We start from the raw sequence: 20,117 nt of genomic DNA, 5'->3' as shown, positions 1-20,117 counted from the left end.
CACGTTTAGTTTATTAAGATGGGTACGTTGTTCACAGTTTCCAGGCAAAGACCTTGACTAATTCACAGCTTGACCACAGCACATATAAATCGCGTAATTATAGTTGTATACTTGTATTGTCAGGGGAAGGTTGTGCCGCACTCAACAATAAAATACAGCAAGTAAAAGTGAACTAGGCTGTTGCAAGCATCATATTATTCAGTACACTTGAGCTTTAGTTAAATGTACGGGCCGCTATCCGCGGCTAACAAGTTGCTGAATGGATGTGCAGTTTAGACTTTGCACATATTATTCAGTTTAGACTATATACGCTGATATTACCAAGATCCAAAACCTCCTCAGAAGAGCATTGACCCACAACCAGTTCTTGCCGTACCCCTAAACCACATACATCGCCGGCGATCAGCTTCAACCGACAGCCTCAACGAACCAGATGAGCAGAGCGGGGTGTTGAAGCGTAGAAGGCAACACGCTCATATCCCCTTGGTGACCCTCTCTCTCTCTCTCTCTCTCTCTCTCTCTGTGTGTGTGTGTGTGTGTGTGTGTGTGTGCGCGCGCGCGCGCGCTTCTTATTGTTCTTGCTCCTGGCAGGTCGATCGCCAATGTAATACACTGATTCTTGGCAAGGACAAATGGCCGAATCCGCTGTGAGCGCCGTTCTAGGGAACTTGGGCAATCTTGCTGTTCGGAAGACTAGTTTCTTATGTGGAGTCACCCATGAAGTGACCTTCCTGAAAGATGAGTTGATGCGGCTGCAGGGCTATCTCAAAGACGCCGACAGCAAAAGGAGATCTGGAAATGCAAGTGTTGCTATCTTTATGAGCCAAATTAGAGATGCTGCATATGAGGCCGAGAATGTTATCGAAGCTGCAGAATACATGAAGAAGAGAAGCAGGATCAAGAAGGGCTTCATGGGTGCAATTTCAAGGTATGCTCATTTACCGAGTGACTTGACTACCCTTCATAAAGTTGGTGTTGAAATTCGGCGTGTAAGAAGGAAGCTCAGTGAGATATCTCAGAGCGCAGACCATTTGAAAATCGACTTTAGTAGTCATGTTGCAGATGAGTATCTAGATGATTATGGCCTTATGCACCAAAATTGCAAGGATGACGTTGTCATGGTTGGTTTTGAGAATGAGTACAACGAAATAGTGGATAAATTAGTTCAAGCAGAAAATATGCTTAGTGTTGTTTCCATAATTGCCATGGGTGGGGCAGGAAAAACAACACTTGCTAGAAAATTATACACTTCATCCGAAGTCAAACAACACTTTGGGGCACTTATTTGGGTGACTATATCCCAAAAATTTAAGGTTGTTGATTTACTAAAGGAAATTGTGAAGCAAATATCAACCGGGGATCAGTCTAGAAAAATTGATGACATGAATGAGTGTGAGTTGGGAAAGAAGATCCATGATATCCTCATGCAAAAAAGATACTTGGTAGTTCTTGATGATGTGTGGGAAACAGATACATGGGAGCAACTGAATAGAACAATTAAAGCCTTTCCAGATGCAGCTAACTGTAGTAGAGTACTGTTGACAACACGAAAGGAAGATGTTGCAAATCATGTTGAAATGCCAACCCATGTCCATGCTTTGAAGTGTTTAGATGAAGAGAAAAGTTGGTTACTTTTTAGTACCAAAGCTTTACCATCATACAAAAGACCAGACATCCGTGACCTGGATATGTTTGAAAAACTAGGGGGGAAGCTTGCAAGGAAATGTAATGGATTACCACTTGCACTTGCAGTTTTAGGGGGTTATCTATCAAAGAATCTCAACACACAAGCATGGTCTGATGTATTATCGTGTTGGCCATCAACCAAAGACACAAAGATGATGCGAAGCATAATAGCTCGGAGTTACAAGGACCTGCCAAATCACTATTTAAGATCTTGTATGCTATATATTTCTGCTTTTCCTGAGGATATGATAATATCTGTGTCAGTTCTTATTAATTTATGGGTAGCAGAAGGTTTCATTCCAGACACACCTAAGTGTACACTAGAAGAAACAGCTCGTAAGTATGTAACTGAGTTGGCTCAAAGAAGCTTGGTGCAAGTTGTTAAAACAAGCGGTGTATATGGATGGATTCTAAAAATAAGGATTCATGACATCATACGTGACTGGTGCATAGAAGAAGCAACACAAGATGGTTTCCTTGATGTCACTGATGAAACTACTAGAGGTGAGATCTCCTCCCCTCTTCTATTTGCATACAATTGCATCTGTCTCTTTCAATATATTGATACTTTATATATACATTGTTTCTTGCTGACATGTGGATGGACTCCAAAAAAATTGCAGGAAAAGTTGGTGCATTATCATGTCATACCCTGATATCCTATCGTTCTTCTTTCCAAAACTCAAGTGAGCACATTTTGCACGCATCGCCTAATCTCCGAGCTTTGCTTGCTTTTGGACTTTCATCCGTATCTTTTCCTGAGCTAAGATTCCTAAGAGTCATTCATGTAGAGGACTCAAGCCTACAGGATTTTTCCAATGTAATTGGTAGGTGCATTCACTTACGACACCTCTGGTTGAGAAGATGTAAAAATGTGATGATCCCTTCTTCTATCGGGAGACTCCTTTACTTGCAAATTATAGATCTGCCAAAGACCTATCTGCTACAGTCAGAAATATCAAGCTCCCTCTGGGATATATCTATGTTAAGGTATGTAGATATTCCAAACATTTCTCTGCCAAGGAGTGTGCAAATTCAACAAAACCTACGGGAGCTTCACATGCGTGCTGCTGAATGTGAACATGGAAAAGATCCGATGCCGATCCTGGAGATGCTTCCTTGTCTGGTAGTACTGGATTTGGCTTTCTATAATCTCGAAACCATGTCCTTCAGTGCCCAAGGGTTCCCTCGTTTGCAAGAGTTAATATTTCGAAATTGTTCCATTAAGTGGAGGATGGAGATCGGGACAATGCCAAAGCTATTCTTCCTGTCATTTACACGGTGCAGGATGGATGATGAAATCCCTGATGGATTACTGTACCTTCCATCCCTCAGGTTCATATCACTGCGACTGCGTAATGTGGACAAAGATTATTTGAATGATAGCACACTGGAAGGATTGAAGCAGAAAGGATGCAAGGTACCACTAGCCCCCTCTCCCTTGTGTCCTCCCATTATTCTCTTTGATTTGATTATATTTTTACTACCACCACCAGGGACGATAACACACTGCTTTTTGCAGGTCACAGAAAGTCATATGTAATCTTCAAACAGCAGGGACGAAACCATTATGGTCTGGTTATGTTCTAATCAGAGAAACAAATATCTCGCATCCAATGGTTGATGCATGTCTGTCATGCGGTTCCTTCAATTCATGTCTTTCTGTTATTTGACTCAAACATATGTGTGTTACTGTTAAGCATTGTATTAGATGGTCTATACTGTTCTTGGATTGGGATTATCACAAACAAACCATATGTATTGTACAATCATATCTCTTGTTCTTCTTCTTTGGGCACAATTAATAGCACTCACGTCTATTCAAAGTTCGCGCAATGTATATTGTATCATACTAACTAGTATTGAATCGAGTGAGGCGTCGGCGAGAACCCTAGCTGGAATGACAGCAATTCTGTACCATTTTGGCTTGTTAGTGCATATATAATTTCAAAATAGAAGGGCACACCTCGATTTTGATCAGAAATGGGGCAATGCATGCATCCTGACTGCAGTAACTGTTACGAGAATGAATACAGCTCATCAGCACGGCTGAAGACACCATCATCCATATGGAACTTGTGTCATTGCATCAGCTTCAAAGTTTTATAGAGTACGAGAACACGGCCCTACAGCTAGAGAACTGTGATGCGGGAAACAATCTGAAGCATACTTATCTGGACCAAAATTTTCTACAGAGAACTTCTGTGAAAGAACAAAATTTGGACCCTGTGATTGCCAAGGAACAGAATATTTGCATGTTTCTCTGGCGCTTCGGTCACAAAAGGCTTCCCCTCCTGACGCGGCGGTGTCATCTTCTCAGCGATTCGCCACCTCTCTCTCTCTCTCTCTGGAGCTTGAACATCAGAGACAGCCATGGAGACATGCAAGGTGCAGGGACGGACCATCTTCCGGATTTGGTCGAGGCCCTTCTGCATGCTACTCTGTTTTGGTGTTGCTATGCTACTCTGCTTTCTAAACTCTGTTTTGCCCAGCAACTGTAGCTGACTGTTCCAACTTATAAATAGCAATTTTAACATGGTCCCTCTTACCCTGTCATTTCATATGAAAGACAAGACGGTAAAAGTTACTAAACCCACTACTTGATTAAAATCGACAGCCGAAGCTGAAACAGTAGTGGAAGTTTAGGATGGACAAGTTTGAATTTTTTTCCTTCTTCCATAAAGGACATTTCAATTTGATTCATATATCAAGGTGATACAACCACATTGAGCGACTGCCCGGCCTTTGAGTAGCACGATGCACACAAAGTCCAACACAACCAAAAAGAGAATATATTTTTTACAATAATTAAAAAATCCAGCCTAATCACAATCACAGTCACATATCTCTCAAAATTAAGCATCTTGGTGTTAATCATGTTGAAATCTGTCCCCACTATATATAGAGGAAAATATTGGTACCTAGGCTTCCTTTGATTTGAGCCACTGTACCTCGAGTGTGAACGTAGTAACCCGTGACGCTCAAACTTTCATGATTGGGCTATTTTTCTTCTTGTCTAAAGAGAGATACTTGCCGCCGATTCAAAACCGCACGAACCGATCTCCCCTTTCCCCTTGCATCGCTCGCAGGAGCGACTGAGGGGACGAACCCTAGCCGTCGAGCCGAGGCCCTCTCTTCCAGCCTCCTCCCCTCGCCGCAGCTGGTGGGCACCACCGGGCAAAGCTCTATCGGTGTAGGCGGCAGGGGAGTCAGGTCTATCTCCTCCGCGCTCTGTGTCGTGTGGCCTATGAAGGAAGTTCACGCACGGCCGCCCTTTCCCTTGCCTTTGCTCTTGCCATTGCTTTGTTCGTGGCGGAAGTAGCGGCTAAAGGGTTTAGGGTTGCTTAGTGCGGGAGCTATCAGGTGCCTCACCAGCCTCCCCCCTCCTTTTTGGGAGGCAGGCCGGCGAGTGGATGTAGTGCTCGGTTTTGCTTCCATGCGAGGTCACGCGTCACCTGGCTTGTCACTTCGCCAGGATATGCGGGCACGCATGACATCCATGCTATTGTTCTCGGGGGCTTGTCCAATGTGACGTGCGACTTTGGCTCAGTGGCGCGGCCCAACTTTGCCTTCGCACGCGGGCATGCCACTCCTTCACCCCGGAGTCTAAGCACGATGTCCCAGGGAAGAGACCCCAATGCAGGGGTTGTGCTACCAGCCCAGACGTGCAGGTTTTTTGAGGTGTCCGCTCGTAGATGCTCTAACAACTAGTACTACCGTACTATTGCTTTTGCTAGGCAAAGATGTCGAGCACTGTACTATTGTTTTTGCTAGGTAAAGACCTCGACCCATTCACAGGTCACAATTGATAAGAGCATGGTTAATAAGAGAACCAGCTGTTGGCTATATGCCAAGGCCATGTCACATACAGCCTTCATTACAGCCCACTTGTACAATAGATTGACTATACACTGGCTATTAGAATGACTATAGTAATCAATGTTTGCATGTGGATGGAGACAAGGAAGCTCACCTGATTGGGAGAGAGGAAGGAACGCCCAGCTTTTTACCTTGCACACGGCTGCATGTGGGTTACTTTTTCTTGTTTCTAGAGCTAGAGCCGGCGATGAGTGAAGCGCCCGCTTCCTTCTTTTTCTTCCCTTCTCTCTCTTCCAGTTAGGATATTGATGATGTGGAATGGCTTATAGCCTGCTGATTAGGACCTATTGTACTTGCTCTAAGATGGGTACATTGCTAAATCCCCAATCTCGTTGAGGCAGTCCGTCCACCTCGTGACGGTTCTAGTGCTTTCGGGCGACCGAGGCTAGTGTTCTGGCTAAGTCCAGCGGCAGAATCCAATCCCTCTTCGAATCCACCATCTTCCACCTCAATCTTCCACTCAATCTTCTTCTTGTTCTGATCCAGCGACCTCTTTTCCTCTGGTCAACTTAGATCGAGCGGATAGATCACAAAATCACAGAGTAGGTTCCAACCAAATCCAAAAGAGAATCGGGGTCTGGAAGTGCTCACTGTCAAATCCATTCTTGAATCGGCCCCGTTCCTCGCCCATATCAAATCTCCTCACTTCCTTGCCCTCTTCTCAGGCGTTCGTGAGCAGCTAGGGCTCACGGCTGTAATACGCGCAATTCCTAGCTGGGAGGCGGGAGGAGCAGGCGGCGGGGATTTCCCATTTGGAGGGTGGCGCCCAGCGGCTGCGTAGGCGACGCCCTAAACGCATCAAGCAGGAAAGCACAAATTATGGAGGGAGTAGAGAGAAAGTTGCATTCCCTGAAGCTCTCTGAAGCAGAGAAGAAGGGGGTCAGGCTAGGAAAAAGGAGTGTGAGCCAATTAGGAGAAGAGAGAATGCAAGCTGTAGGCAAGGTGATGTCCGACAGGCCAGCGAGGGTGGATGCGCTGGTCAATACCTTGGGCAGGATCTGGGCTCCATTCAAGGGGATAGAATGCAAGGATCTAGGTATGAACAGGTTCCTGTTCACCTTCAGAGAAATAACAGGGAGAGATAAAGCTTTGAACAATGGACCCTGGATGTTCAACAAAAGCTTGCTGGTGATGGAGAAACTCAACCCAGCTAAGACATTGGATGAATATGAATTCAGATATATACCAATTTGGGTAAGAGTTTATGATATTCCTATGGGGTGGATGAGTAGAGAATCTGGTGAAGAAATAGGAAAAGAAATAGGTGAAGTACTGGATGTAGATGTTGATGATTGTGGCATGGCTATGGGGGAATACATGAGAATTAAAGTACGACTGGACATAAGGAAGCCACTGATGAGGGGTATTACTATTTTTGAGGATGACGAGGGAGAAGACGAGGAACATGAGGAGAAGGAGAAAGATAATATCATAGAAGATGTGGATGAAGAAAATGAAAAGAAGGAGAAGGGGCGCGAGGTTATTTTCAAGTACGAATACTTGCCCGACTTCTGCTACATCTGTGGTATAATTGGCCACAACGACAGAACTTGCCCGAGCAAACAAAAATTAGGAACAAATCACGAGTTTGGGCCTTGGTTGAAAGCTGTTGTTTGGAGAAAATCACCTACCGATGAAGATAAAAGTAGGGGCTCTCAGGAGAAAGTAGGATTTTGGAGTAACAGCAGTAGAGGAAGCAAGGGAAGTGATGCCATTTCCTGGAGGAAAGATGCCCCTGGAAACAATGATCTAGCATACCCCAGAAGTAATGAAGAGAGCCAACTGGAAATACAAGGGGCGGAACTCAGCACGGAAGGAAAGAGGGTGAGTCCTGGAGAAGAGCTGGGAAGCAAGAATAATAATACGGTAGGAAAGATGGGCGGATCTCTCCTAATAGAGTCAAATACAAGTAAAACCTGTGAGGGAACATCAGGTACACATGAGAATAGAACAAAGGCAGAAGAAATCAATAACCAAACTTCAGGCAAGGGGATAGAGAGGCCCGTGGGGGAAGTCAAAGTTGTGGACAGAAAGAAAGGAAACTGTGGCACATTCAAACGGTTCGAGCGCGCCAAAAAATCACAACCTTGTAGTATGAGTGAGCCAGATCCAAAGAAGAGAGGAGTTGCAGCCATGGAGATAGAGGAAGAAGTGGAGAATGTAAAGAGAGCAAGGATGATAGTGGACAGTGAAGGAGGGAAGGAGATACAAGTGAGCGACCGACTAGTAAAGATCTCGGAAAATTGCCAAGAACCAGAAAATGTGATTGCAGAACACAAACTTGACATGAAAGCGGGACTGACGAATCAGTCCCGCGGGACGGAATGAGAATAACAGCATGGAACTGCCGGGGCTTGGGGAATGGCCCGGCAGTTCGAGGTCTTCTGGACTTCCAGAAGCAGGTGGACCCCGACATTCTCTTCCTCTCGGAGACAAAACTGGATGGAAGGAGGATGGAGAGGTTGAAGTGGATACTTGGCATGAGTAATATGGTGGTGAAGAACTGTAATGGGAAGAGCGGCGGTCTAGCTTTGATGTGGAAGAAGGAAATAAACCTTGTGTTGCACAATTACTCAAGATATCATATTGATGTTGGAGTGGTGGAAAAAGACGGTTTCAAATGGCGCTTCACAGGTGTTTACGGAGAACCTGCGAGGGATAAAAAGTGGAAAACATGGAAATTAATGAGGATTCTTCACCAACAACAAAACCTCCCTTGGCTGTGTGCAGGTGATTTCAACGAAATATTATATAATCATGAAAAAAGAGGGGGGCCACCCCGGGCTCAGAACCAAATGGGGAACTTCAGAGCAGCACTATATGATTGTGGGCTGCAAGACCTAGGATGCATTGGTGACAAATATACCTGGCGCAACCATAGTCATGTAGCAGCCAACTACATTAAGGAAAGGCTAGACCGAGCGGTGGCATCAAGGAGTTGGTGCATGAGGTTTCCTGCCTATAAGGTCCTAAATGGAGATCCCTATCATTCCGACCATAGGCCAGTTATCGTATATGTGGAGAGACCAAACAGTGAAATAATATACAAAAATACTGCACACATGTTTAGATTTGAAGCCAAGTGGTTGCAAGAGGAAGAATGTCAGACAATAGTGAATAATGCATGGGCTAAAGCCTCACTCACAGGAGGTCAAAGCACTTCGGAGATGTTAAAAGCAGTGGCACATGACCTCCAAGACTGGGACTCTAATGTCTTGGGTGACCTTTCAAAAAGAATTAAGGTGCTAAAGAAGGAACTAGAAAATGTGAGAAGGCAGGACATCAACAAAGAATCAGTTGCCAGGGAACATTTCCTCAGAGACAAACTAGATCGGTTGGAACACCAATGGGATACTTTTTGGAGACAAAGGGCTCATGTCAAGTGGCTTCAAGCAGGGGATAAAAATACAGCTTTCTTCCACGCCTTTGCATCGGAAAGGAAGAAAAAGAACACCTTGAAGGGATTAAAGACAGATGATGGTCGTTGGATTGAAGGAAACGAGCCTTTGAAAGAGCTTATTACACACTACTTCTTTAGTATCTTCTCCTCCACAGCAAGACAAGATAATGCGGCTATTCTAAAATCTGTCCACCCGAAGGTAACTGTAGAAATGAATGAAATATTATGTGCAGAATATTCGGAGGAAGAAGTGAAAGCTGCTCTAAAAGATATCGGCGACCTAAAAGCCCCTGGTCCGGACGGGATGCCAGCTATTTTCTTCAAACGTTTCTGGGATACGGTGGGCAAGCAAGTTACAAAGGAGGTCCTCAATGTTCTACGAGGAGGACAAATGCCCGAGAACTGGAATGACACTTTAGTGGTGCTTATTCCCAAAAATGCGAAGCCTGAGAAGATCAAAGATTTGCGACTCATAAGCCTGTGTAACGTGACATATAAGCTGGTATCTAAGGTAATTACCAACCGTCTAAAGCTTATTCTTCCAGACATAATATCACCAAACCAGAGTGCCTTTGTACCAGGGCGATTAATATCAGATAACATCCTCTTGGCATATGAACTAACACATTTCTTGCAGAGAAGAAGAAAAGGATCAGTAGGCTATGCAGTAGTCAAACTGGACATGAGCAAGGCCTACGACCGTGTGGAGTGGAAATTCTTGAAGGACATCATGCATAGGCTGGGATTTAATAGCGGCTGGATTCAACTAATAATGAAGTGCATCACCACTGTTAGATACCAAATAAAGATAAACAAAGAAGTTACAGACATGATAATTCCGCAGAGAGGGTTAAGACAAGGGGACCCCTTGTCCCCTTACCTTTTCTTATTATGTGCTGAAGGTTTCTCGGCTATGCTATATGCGGCTGAACAGAGTGGAGGTTTGAAGGGAGTCAAAATATGCAAGAGAGCACCTAGTATCAGCCATCTATTATTTGCCGATGACTCACTACTCTTGATGGAAGCGAATGCTAGAAATGCCCAAGAAGTGAATCGTATTCTAGAGACATATGAAGCTTGTTCAGGACAGATGATCAACAAAGACAAATCAACAGTCCTTTACAGCAAAAATACAAAACCATGGCAGAAGGAGGAAGTGAGACAGATGTTACACATAACGGCAGAAGGATTATCCTCAAAATATTTGGGACTTCCAACATATGTTGGTAAATCAAAAACAAAAACATTTGAATATATAAAAGAGAAGGTGTGGAAGAAGATCCAAGGATGGAAGGAAAAGATGTTGTCAAAGGCAGGGAAAGAAGTACTAATAAAAGCAGTAGCACAGGCAATCCCAGTATATACTATGGCATGTTTTGATATTACAAAATCCCTATGTGATGATTTGAGTTCCATGATAGGGCGCTACTGGTGGAGTCAAATGGATAAACAAAACAAGATACATTGGGTGTCGTGGGACAAGCTCTCAAAGCTGAAAATGGATGGAGGGCTGGGATTTAGGGACTTACACTCTTTCAATCTAGCTATGCTAGCTAAACAGGCGTGGAGACTACTGCAACACCCAACATCACTTTGTGCTAGAGTCTTAGCTGCAAGATATCATCCAGGGAAGCCGATTTTGGAAGCCACCCCAAACAAGGGCATCTCCTATGCATGGCGCAGCATACTGAAAGGAATACAATTACTTAAAAGAGGCATCATTTGGAGGATTGGAAAGGGGGAAAACATTAATATTTGGACTGATCCCTGGATACCAAGGGGAAGCACCAGGAAAGTTGTAACACAGAGAGGGCGTAATGTCATAACTAAGGTGTCGGAGCTAATTGATCCTAGTACAAGCACGTGGGATATCCAGTTGGTCCAACAGACATTTATTCCAGATGATGCTAACATTATTCTGCAGATTCCCATTCATGAACACGGAGAGGACGTCGTTGCTTGGCATTTCGATAAAAAAGGTATCTTTTCCGTGAAATCTGCATACAAGGTAGCAGTCGACACTAGAAACAGGGAGTCCCCATCAGGCCTAACATCTTCAAATGCAGCTAATGAAGGAGGAGGTCTTATGTGGAGAAAACTATGGGCGCTCCCTCTCCCCAACAAAATACGACACTTCTTATGGCGGGTGACAACATACAGTTTACCTTTACGAACAAAGCTTCAACGCAGAGGTATGGATGTTGATACTCGATGTCCTCTCTGCTCTAGATTTGATGAGGATGGAGGCCATTGTTTCCTTAAATGCAAAAAGGTGAAAGCCATATGGAGGCAAACTGAACTTGAACATGTTAGACTTCGATTATTAGCCTGTCCAGACTCCGTTAAATTCATGGAGGAAGTGCTCAGCTTAAAGGAAGAGGAAAAATTAAAAACATGTATGCTCTTGTGGTTATGGTGGCATCAGAGAAATAAATGCAATGTTGGTGATGCTATGAGAACTAATGATGAAATATCTTTTTCAATTAGCCACGAGCTAACTAACGTTTTGAATTCTATGCAGCAAGGGAACATGACGAAACAAAGCTCTACTAGGAAATGGGTTCCACCGCCTGCAGACATACTAAAGATTAATACAGATGGGGCCTTCCGCGAAGAATCCTTTTCAGGAGGCTGGGGTTTCATTATAAGGAACAACAAAGGCGAGCTTTTGGCAGCCGGAGCAGGCAATTTGGAAAACGTAGCTGAGCCATTGCATTCAGAAGCATTAGCAATGCTCCATGCTGTGAATGTAGCCATCCAGCTGGGATGTGACCGAGTAATCTTTGAGACTGATTCGCTGGTGCTGAAGCATGCTATCACTTCTGAAGCTTATAATCTCTCTGCCTTAGGTGCTCTGTTCAAAGAGATTAAATTTCAGTTACGCCTGATGTATGTATCAAACATTGCCCAAGATCATGTAATCATGCTGCGCACAGGCTAGCTGCGCACAGCACAGTCATGAATGTAGGCACTTTCGAGTGTTGGTTCGGTCAATTCCCAGACTTTGTAAATGACTGTGTAGCGGGCGATTTGCCCAGCAATCTATTGTAATGGAATGCATAAGTGTTCCTTTCAAAAAAAAAGATGGGTACATTGCTCAAGCATTAGAAAATCTCATCGATCCAATCAACCACCATAGTTTTTTAGGCAAAGACCACGACTCAGTCACAGCTTGATCACAGCTCGTATAGATTTGCGTAACTATTGTCGTTTGGCAGGAAAGTGGATGCTACATGTCACATCAATGAAATAGAATAGGTGAATTGGGCTGTTTCAAGCATCATATTATTCAGTACAATAGCTTTGCTGCTTCAAGTACCCAAGCTTGGTATCCACCTCCCTCACTATGAAATTATAGCTGCTTTCAATTACCCTAGCTCACGTATCTGATCCGAGCTTCGAATTAGCTCCCTTGGGTACCGGGTGCTGCTCCGGATTGCCAACGCGCCGGTGGTGGTGATGGTATCGGGAGACCAGGCTCCGGAAGAGAAGTACCCTACCTCGGCAGCGGCGGCGGCGGCAACCATTAATCCCGTGCTGCTAGCATTGGCGTGCTGTGGCAACTCGGGGGGACTGGGTTATTTTCTCCACGGAGATGAAGGCGCGCAGCAGTATCGGATGGACAGCCAAGGTCAAGAACTTATCGCCAATGCTGTGATGATCTCCGGCGACGGGAGCCTGCCTTCCGACGATGTAGAAGAAGGCGCTGCCGTGTCGGCGCTGTCTGCCTCGTCCGTCCTGGAGGGGGTCACCGCCGAAGGGGACACCGCGCTCCACGCCGTGGCCTGCTCTGGTGACGGCGACAACTTCCTGAGGAGCGCAGAGGTCATCTGGAAGGCCAAGAACCTCCTTTTCTCGCAGAATAACAACGGCGACACGCCTCTGCACTGCGCCGCACGGGCGGGGAACTCCCGCATGGCGCTTCATCTCATCGCTCTTGCTAGAGGAGAAGACGGCAGCGACAGCAACAGAGTGAAGGCGATGCTAGAAATGGAGAACAAGCTCATGGAGACGGCTTTGCACGACGCCGTCCGGATTGGGAATAATGATTTGGTCAAGATGCTGATGGAGGAGGACTCCGAGCTGGCCTGTTTCCCAAAAGGCGGCACTTCAGCTCTCTACATAGCCGTCCTGACGGAGAATACAACCATTGTGGAGACACTGTATCAAACGAGCCACGGGAATCTCTCCTACTCTGGTCCAAATGGGCAAAATGCATTGCATGCTGCTGCACTCCGAGGCCCAGGTACGAGATGCACATCCTCGATTCCTTTCTGAAATTATATATGAATCTGGATTCAGTTATCGTTTTTTGCTTCACATGTCTGTCTTACAATTTATTTCAACATATTCACATGCCTCTTGCACAGCAGCTCCCAGTTGGATTTGTACATGTCTTATATATATTACCTCCGTCCCAAAATTTTGTCTTAGATTTTTTTAGCTACGGATGTGTTTAACACTAAAATGTGTCTAGATACGCATATATCTAGAAAAATATAAGACAAGAATTCTGAAAGGGGGGAATATATCATTTTGGAGCCATTCTGGTGTTGTACTTAGTTTAGGATTCATTATATTTGTATACAGAAGGATCTGAGTCCATGGAATTTATCTTCTTATATTTTAGTTGATGAAATTTACCTTCCGATTTTGAAGTTTGATACACCCTCTGTCCTAAATGTAGTACTCCCTCCGTTCCTAAATATGAGTCTTTTTAAGATTTCACTGGAAGTCTCTAAAAAGACTTATATTTAGGAACGGAGGGAGTACATGATTAAATTCAACACAGCTTCCAGATGGCTAATTTTAACATATTAAGGTAAATGCCATGCAGCATACCTACCATTACTTATCCTTGCCCATTACTTCCATGAATTTGATCTCGGATTGTGAAAATGAACCACCACCCACCTATGTTAACAGACTAGGTTTTCCTTTGCTCTTTATATGGTTTGGGCGGTCTCTTGCTTGATCCTGTAACGTAACATTATATTTCCACCCCTCTTAATATATAGGCAGATCAGTGCCAGTTCCGGACAAAAAATTAACTCTTAAGCGTGTGCTGTACGGATGATGCAATGTTCTGTCTTTACTCTTAAGCGTATCATTTATGGCCAAATATAAGATTATTCCTCCATTCCGATGAGCCTAACAGACTAACATAAGATCCCGTTTGCAGTACTTACAGGAATGCTGCTGGAATGGAAAAAGGGTCTTTCGACACAAAAGGATGAAAATGGGAGTACTCCTCTTCACTTTGCGGCAGCTCTCCTTGATGATACAAACCAAGTGCCTCAAGACAACTTATCTTTGCATTCAGAGGAAGCCAACCCTGCCAAAAGAAAGGGGCAAACTCCTCTTTGCTTCTCTGTGTCTCTGCTACGCAGAAGCCGGCAAAGAAGCGTCTGTTGGCAATTGCTGAACGCTAACCCGGCCGAACTATATCAACCGGACTGCCATGGGATGTACCCCATACATGTCGCCGCCTCTATGGGCGCAACTGGAAATGTAATCATGTTTGCTAAGAAGTATCCCAGTAGTGCCGGCCTGCGTGACAGCAACGGAAGGACGTTCCTTCATATTGCCGTCCAGAAGAAGAAAAGGGGTTTAGTCGATTTTGCGAGCAAAAATCACTCCCTAAGGTGGGTTCTCAATATGCGCGACAATGGTGGCGACACTGCACTTCACCTAGCGGTCCAAGCTGGGAGCCTTACAATATTCTGTGCTCTGTTTGGGAACCGGCATGTGGATATGAATGTCACCAACAAGAAAGGGCAGACTCCTCTCGACATATCACGATTCATGATCCCACCAGAAATGTTCTACAATCAGGTAAAGTCTGTTCCTCCTCCTTCCCTCTTTTTGGTTTATTTTCAAACATGGGCTTTCGCTGCGCTTTATAAATAAAACCACCATCCCGTCCATACAAAAGGTTCAAGTACAATAGAGCAAAATAGCCTTTGAGAACTATGCGTGTGGCACGCATGAAACCCCTTGGCTGTTTCTCTTTTTGCAGAATTCTGAAGCACATATACGCCGCGCGCTCACAATGGTAGGTGCGAGAAGCGGCGCCTCTCGCCAGGATCACTTTGAAGAAAGCTATAACAAACTGCACCGAGCATCGAAAGACAGAGGCAGTGACACGGAGAATGTGAAAGACACAACGCAAAACCTATGTATTGGCTCTGTTCTCATAGCAACAGTGACGTTCGGGGCCACTTTCGCCCTACCCGGTGGTTACGTATCCGATGACCACGCTAATGGAGGCACACCAACCCTCGCCGGGAGGTATGCTTTTGATGCATTCATGATGGCAAACATGTTGGCCTTCATTTGCTCCTCGATAGCCACAGTCGGCTTCATGTTTTCAGGGGCGTCCATGGTTAACCTGGCGAGTCGCAAGTTCCACATGCGCTCGTCCGTATATTTCATGGCGACATCGGTCACTAGCCTGACTGCCGCCTTTGCGCTAGGAGTGTACATGGTGCTAGCTCCGGTTGCTTACAAGACTGCCGTTGCCATGTGTGTCATGAGTCCCTCCATTCTGCTGTGGAAAAATGTGGATTACTGGAAACGATGGGCTCTTCTTCCTCGACCGTTTTATGCTAGGAAGGGGCTATCCTGGACACTGAAACAGTTCGGCTCACTGATCATCCAGAGCACTCTAACTGAATTTTGGCCTTTCATGTTAATCTTCTGTTGGGCTGCATATGCAAGGACATAGTCTGCTTTATGAATTACTGTACCTTTTTATGATCGTGGAGGAAGAGTTGTAGTTCAGTTGCGCGTGGTGAACTTACTTTCGAGTGTTTGTGAACAATACTATTTGCATGATTGTAATAATTTACTCGCTCTTGACTTTGAATTTCTTCATGCTTGTAATGCTATCTACTCCCTCCGTCCCAAAATAAGTGTGGAGACACGACACTTATTTTGGGACGGAGGGAGTATTAACTTATTTTGCAATGGGAGGCAAACGACACAGCTCAGTAGATATTGCCAAGGATGAGTGTGCAAATTCCAAAAGCCCTACAGCTACGGGAGCTTCATATGTGGGCGGCTCATGATAAAAGGGGAGAAGTCCCGATGCCTCCGACCCTGAAGATGCTACCTTGTCTTGTGGTGCTGAATTCGCGTCATTATCGACCCGAAACCATGTCCTTCGGCGCCTAAGGGTTCCCTCGTCTGCAAGAGTTAAAACTTCAGAGTTGCACTGTTAATGAGTGGAGGATGGAGCTTGGGACAATGCCAAAGCTATCGCACCTGTCCATTAAATGGTGCCCCGGGGCAAGGTGGAATCGCCAGGGGATTACTGCACCTTCCGTCCCTCAGGTCTGTATCAGTGCAAGTTTCGTCCAGAGGCTTCTCCGCGTTCCCCAACAGAGACTTCAACCTCATCCGCTCATCGGATGAGAAAACCAATGATCGGATAAACCTCCCCCGGATGCGGCTGCTCAACGAATGTATCATGGAGCTCGGCCTCCGCGAGCTTGAGCGGACGGGTGCCAGGTCACCTGGACCAACCGTCAAGTAGACCCGACGCTGTCCATGCTGGATCGCGTCCTAGTTTCTCCGGACTGGGAGCTTAGATGCCCCTTGGCCTCGTTGCGGGCAATCACCCGGATCGGGTCTGATCACGTCCCCCTCCTCTTCTCCTCCGCCGACGAACGTCCCCCCATCCCGCCGCGCTTTCCGTTTGAGCTCTTCTAGCTCAACCAGGCGGGGTTTCGTGAGGCAGTCGTGGCTAAGTGGACCTCTGCACGCGCCTCTCCCCACCGCTCCATGTCCGCCATTGACTCATGGCAGTTCTGTGCCAAGCTTGCTCGCCAATTTATGAAGGGTTGGGGGGGACCTTGGCCAGGACCTCCGCGAACGCAAGCGGGCCCTTCTTATGGCTATTCAAGCCCTGGACGCCTGCGCCGACACTTCCGGGATTTCTCCGGATGAGTGGATGGTGAGATATGATCTCGAGGATCAGCTCTCAACCATCTACACGGATGAAGTGGCTTACTGGCGGCTCCGTTGCACCCAACATTGGGTGCTCCGTGGCGACGCTAATACGGCCTACTTCCAGGCGATCGCCAATGGGCGGCGGCGACGGAACTCAATCCATTGCTTAAGGGATGGAGATACTGCTCTCGTCCGCCCTTCAGACATTCAGGCCCACGTCGACGGCTTGGTGGCACCTTTCTGCTGAGGCGAATGCCGCCTTGGTGGAACCATTCTCCGAGGACGAGGTCCTTGCTGCCATTAAGGGTATGAACCCTTCCTCGGCCCCGGGCCCGGACGGACTGCCAGTCACATTTTTTAAAACGTTTTGGCAAACCATCGAGCCTGAAGTCATGACCCTCTTCGATAAATTCTACTCGGGGGCCATGGACCTTGGGCGCCTCAACTATGGGGTCATCACTCTAATCCCCAAAGTTTCGGGCGCTTCTGACATCCGCCAATTTCGGCCTATCACCGTGATCAACATGATTTTCCAGATCTTGGCAAAAGGGTACGCTAATAGGGTGACCCTTCTTGCCGACTCCGTCACCCACCCCAACCAGTATTCCTTCATTCAAGGGAAGTATATTCTGGATGGGGTGTTAGTCTTCCACGAAGTCCTGCACGAGGTCAGGTCCAAGCACCACCGTGCGGTCTTCCTGAAGCTCGAATTCCATAAAGCCTATGATACGGTCCATTGGCCCTTCCTTCGGGAAGTCTTGCTCCGCAAGGACTTTGATGACCGGTGGGTGACCAGAGTTATGCAACTTGTCTCCTGCGGTTGGACCGCGGTGAACATTAACGGTGAGATTGGACCCTTCTTCCCCACTCCCTGTGGGGTTCGCCAGGGTGACCCGTTCTCACTGTTTCTGTTTAACATGGTTGTCGATGCCCTTGCTGTCATCCTTGATAAGGCCAAAGCCGCTGGCCATATTCATGGTGTAGTCCCTCACCTGGTAGGAAGGGGAGGGGTCTCCCTCCTCCAATATGCCGACGATACATAATAATGGTGGAGGGTTCGGCATCTGACATTGCCAACCTGAAGTTCCTCCTCCTCTGCTTCCAACAGATGTCCGTGCTATCAACTTCGATAAGAGCGAGGTGATGATCCTTGGGTACCCACCTGAGGAAGCCTTGGCCATGGCTGACCGGCTGAATTGTCGGTTGGGTTCTTTCCCCACGACTTACTTGGGGACCCCCATTAGTGACTCGTGGCTCACCGTTGCTGACCTTTGCCCGTCAGTAACGCGGATGCAACACCGCATCGAGCCCTGGAAGGGGAGGTGTCTTTCGAAGGCAGCCCGGGTGATTCTCATTAACTCCTCGCTTACCAGCCTCCTCTGGTTTCTCATGAGCTTCTATAGCCTTCACGAGACGCTCCATCAGGAGGTCGCCAAATACCAATCCAGGTTCTTCTGGGCTGGCGAGGGAGATAAGTAGAAGTACCATAAGGTGAGCTGGCCTGACATTTGCAAACCCAAGGACCAGGGTGGCCTTGGGATCTTGTCCTCCCGGCGCATGAACATTGCTCTCTTGACCCGTTGGCTCTGGCGTATCGCCAATGGGGAGGGAGGCCTCTGGCTCACCATTGTTTGGAATAAATACCTTCGGGGCCAACCTTTAGCTTTCTGTCAGCGCTCCGGTGGCTCCCAGTTCTGGCAGTCCGTGATCCAACTTCTCCCCATGCTACGTATTGGCACGTCCATCTCGGTTGGCTCCGGATCCACGGCCCTGTTTTGGTTCGATCGATGGGTTGGCGACTCCCCCCTGGCCGCACGATTCCCTGATCTTTTTGCCATTGCGGTGGCTTTCCGGCGTCCCTTCGGCCCTCTGGAGATGGCCAAGACATCGTCCTTCTCCCGTTGGATGTTGAGGACGCCTCTGACTCCGTTTCTTGGCGCCTGGAGCCCTCTGGCCGCTTCTCCACGAAGTCCTTATACTCGACCATCGCTCTGCCGACGGCCCCCGAGCCCTTTAGCCTGATCTGGGACATTCGCCTGCCCCTGAAGATCAGGATCTTCCTGTGGCAGTGGATGCGAGGACGCCTTCCCTCTGGGATCGAGGTCCTCAAGCGCAATGGACCTGGCGACGGAATATGTCCCATGTGTGGCACGGTGGAGGATGCTAACAACATCTTCTCCTGCTCCACAACACAGTTCATGCGGTCCTGCTTCCACGAGACGGTCGGTGGATAATGGTGTAATACCAACTTCCCTGACCTGTTTGCGGAGATCCACGCCTCTCCCCCTCGCCACCGCCATATTAGATGGATGTGAGTCGGGGTCCTTGCTTGGACGCTTTGGACTATTCGCTACAAGCTGGTTATTCAGAAGACTCCTCTCCGTCGTGCGACTGACGCGATTTTCAAACTGTGTGGTTACTTGCAGCTCTGGCGGTCGCTTAGCCGCCCCCAGGATCGGGACGCCATCAACACCCTCCTCGCCGACCTTCGCTCGATGGCCTCCCGCTTGGCGCCCCCGCCGCCGCCCCCTCCTCCGGAGCCCGATTAGACTTGTTCTCGGGTTGCTGTGTGTGAGTGTGTTGTTTTGTGTTCAAGGCTTGTTGAGTTGTGTCCTCAGCAGTAACCCTCTGTACTACTTTGTGCTTTGTGAGACTTGGTGTGTGTGTGTGTATTTGTGAACCTTGTTGCATGTTTGGCTTGGGCGGTTTGCTTTATATAAAAAGCGGGGCGAAAGCCTTTTTCGGTATGACAGCAACTTTGGTACCAGTTTGGCATGTTAGTAAAAAAATCAGAACAAAATTAAGAACAAGCCTCTGGAATTATCAGAAACGAGTCTTGTGCTAATAGATGCATCCTGACTGTTGTAATTGTTACGAGAGTGAATACAAACCACTAGCACTAGCACCAGGTGCATCATTCGTATCCTAAACTTCTGTTAGTGCATCTGCTTTAATGTTTTTTAGAGTACGAAAGAACAGCCTCAGTCAGAGAACTGTGATGTGATAAACAATCTGAAGCAAACTTATCTGGAACAAAATTTTGTACCGAGATCTTTTCTGAAAGAACAAATTAGGGAGCTTGCAATTGCTACGGAAAATTTGCATGTTGCTTTGGCTGCACTTCAGACACGACTCGGAACATCATGGCCTCGACGAGGAATCTCCATCGGCGTGTCATTGACCATCCGCCATGGCCTCG

The 20,117-nt window shown here is 46.8% G+C and overlaps 2 protein-coding genes across 2 annotated transcripts; both read left to right on the top strand.

Moving 5' to 3' along the window:
• The first annotated feature begins 289 nt into the window (after positions 1-289).
• Positions 290-3,281, top strand: LOC123135165 (putative disease resistance protein At1g50180). The gene is made up of 4 exons (XM_044554256.1): positions 290-486; positions 592-2,190; positions 2,310-3,106; positions 3,209-3,281. The coding sequence occupies exons 2-4, from the start codon at positions 633-635 to the stop codon at positions 3,227-3,229; spliced, it is 2,376 nt and encodes a 791-aa protein (XP_044410191.1). The 5' UTR covers positions 290-486; positions 592-632; the 3' UTR covers positions 3,230-3,281.
• A 9,047-nt stretch (positions 3,282-12,328) lies between these two features.
• Positions 12,329-15,779, top strand: LOC123135164 (protein ACCELERATED CELL DEATH 6). Its single transcript, XM_044554255.1, has 3 exons — positions 12,329-13,211; positions 14,148-14,800; positions 14,985-15,779. The coding sequence occupies exons 1-3, from the start codon at positions 12,425-12,427 to the stop codon at positions 15,690-15,692; spliced, it is 2,148 nt and encodes a 715-aa protein (XP_044410190.1). The 5' UTR covers positions 12,329-12,424; the 3' UTR covers positions 15,693-15,779.
• The last annotated feature ends 4,338 nt before the right edge of the window (positions 15,780-20,117 follow it).

Source organism: Triticum aestivum, chromosome 6B (assembly GCF_018294505.1).
Source record: "Triticum aestivum cultivar Chinese Spring chromosome 6B, IWGSC CS RefSeq v2.1, whole genome shotgun sequence".
Taxonomy (NCBI): domain Eukaryota; kingdom Viridiplantae; phylum Streptophyta; class Magnoliopsida; order Poales; family Poaceae; genus Triticum; species Triticum aestivum.
This window is presented reverse-complemented; position numbering and strand designations above follow the sequence as displayed.

What these genes read in the sequence shown, in the direction of transcription:
- LOC123135165 (XM_044554256.1), top strand. Translation starts at nt 633, where the DNA reads ATGGCCGAATCCGCTGTGAGCGCCGTTCTAGGGAACTTGGGCAATCTT. An exon ending in CACTGATGAAACTACTAGAG is followed by an intron (nt 2,191 to 2,309) that starts GTGAGATCTCCT and finishes AAAAAATTGCAG; the next exon opens with GAAAAGTTGGTGCATTATCA. An exon ending in TGAAGCAGAAAGGATGCAAG is followed by an intron (nt 3,107 to 3,208) that starts GTACCACTAGCC and finishes TGCTTTTTGCAG; the next exon opens with GTCACAGAAAGTCATATGTA.
- LOC123135164 (XM_044554255.1), top strand. Translation starts at nt 12,425, where the DNA reads ATGGTATCGGGAGACCAGGCTCCGGAAGAGAAGTACCCTACCTCGGCA. An exon ending in TGCTGCACTCCGAGGCCCAG is followed by an intron (nt 13,212 to 14,147) that starts GTACGAGATGCA and finishes TCCCGTTTGCAG; the next exon opens with TACTTACAGGAATGCTGCTG. An exon ending in CAGAAATGTTCTACAATCAG is followed by an intron (nt 14,801 to 14,984) that starts GTAAAGTCTGTT and finishes CTCTTTTTGCAG; the next exon opens with AATTCTGAAGCACATATACG.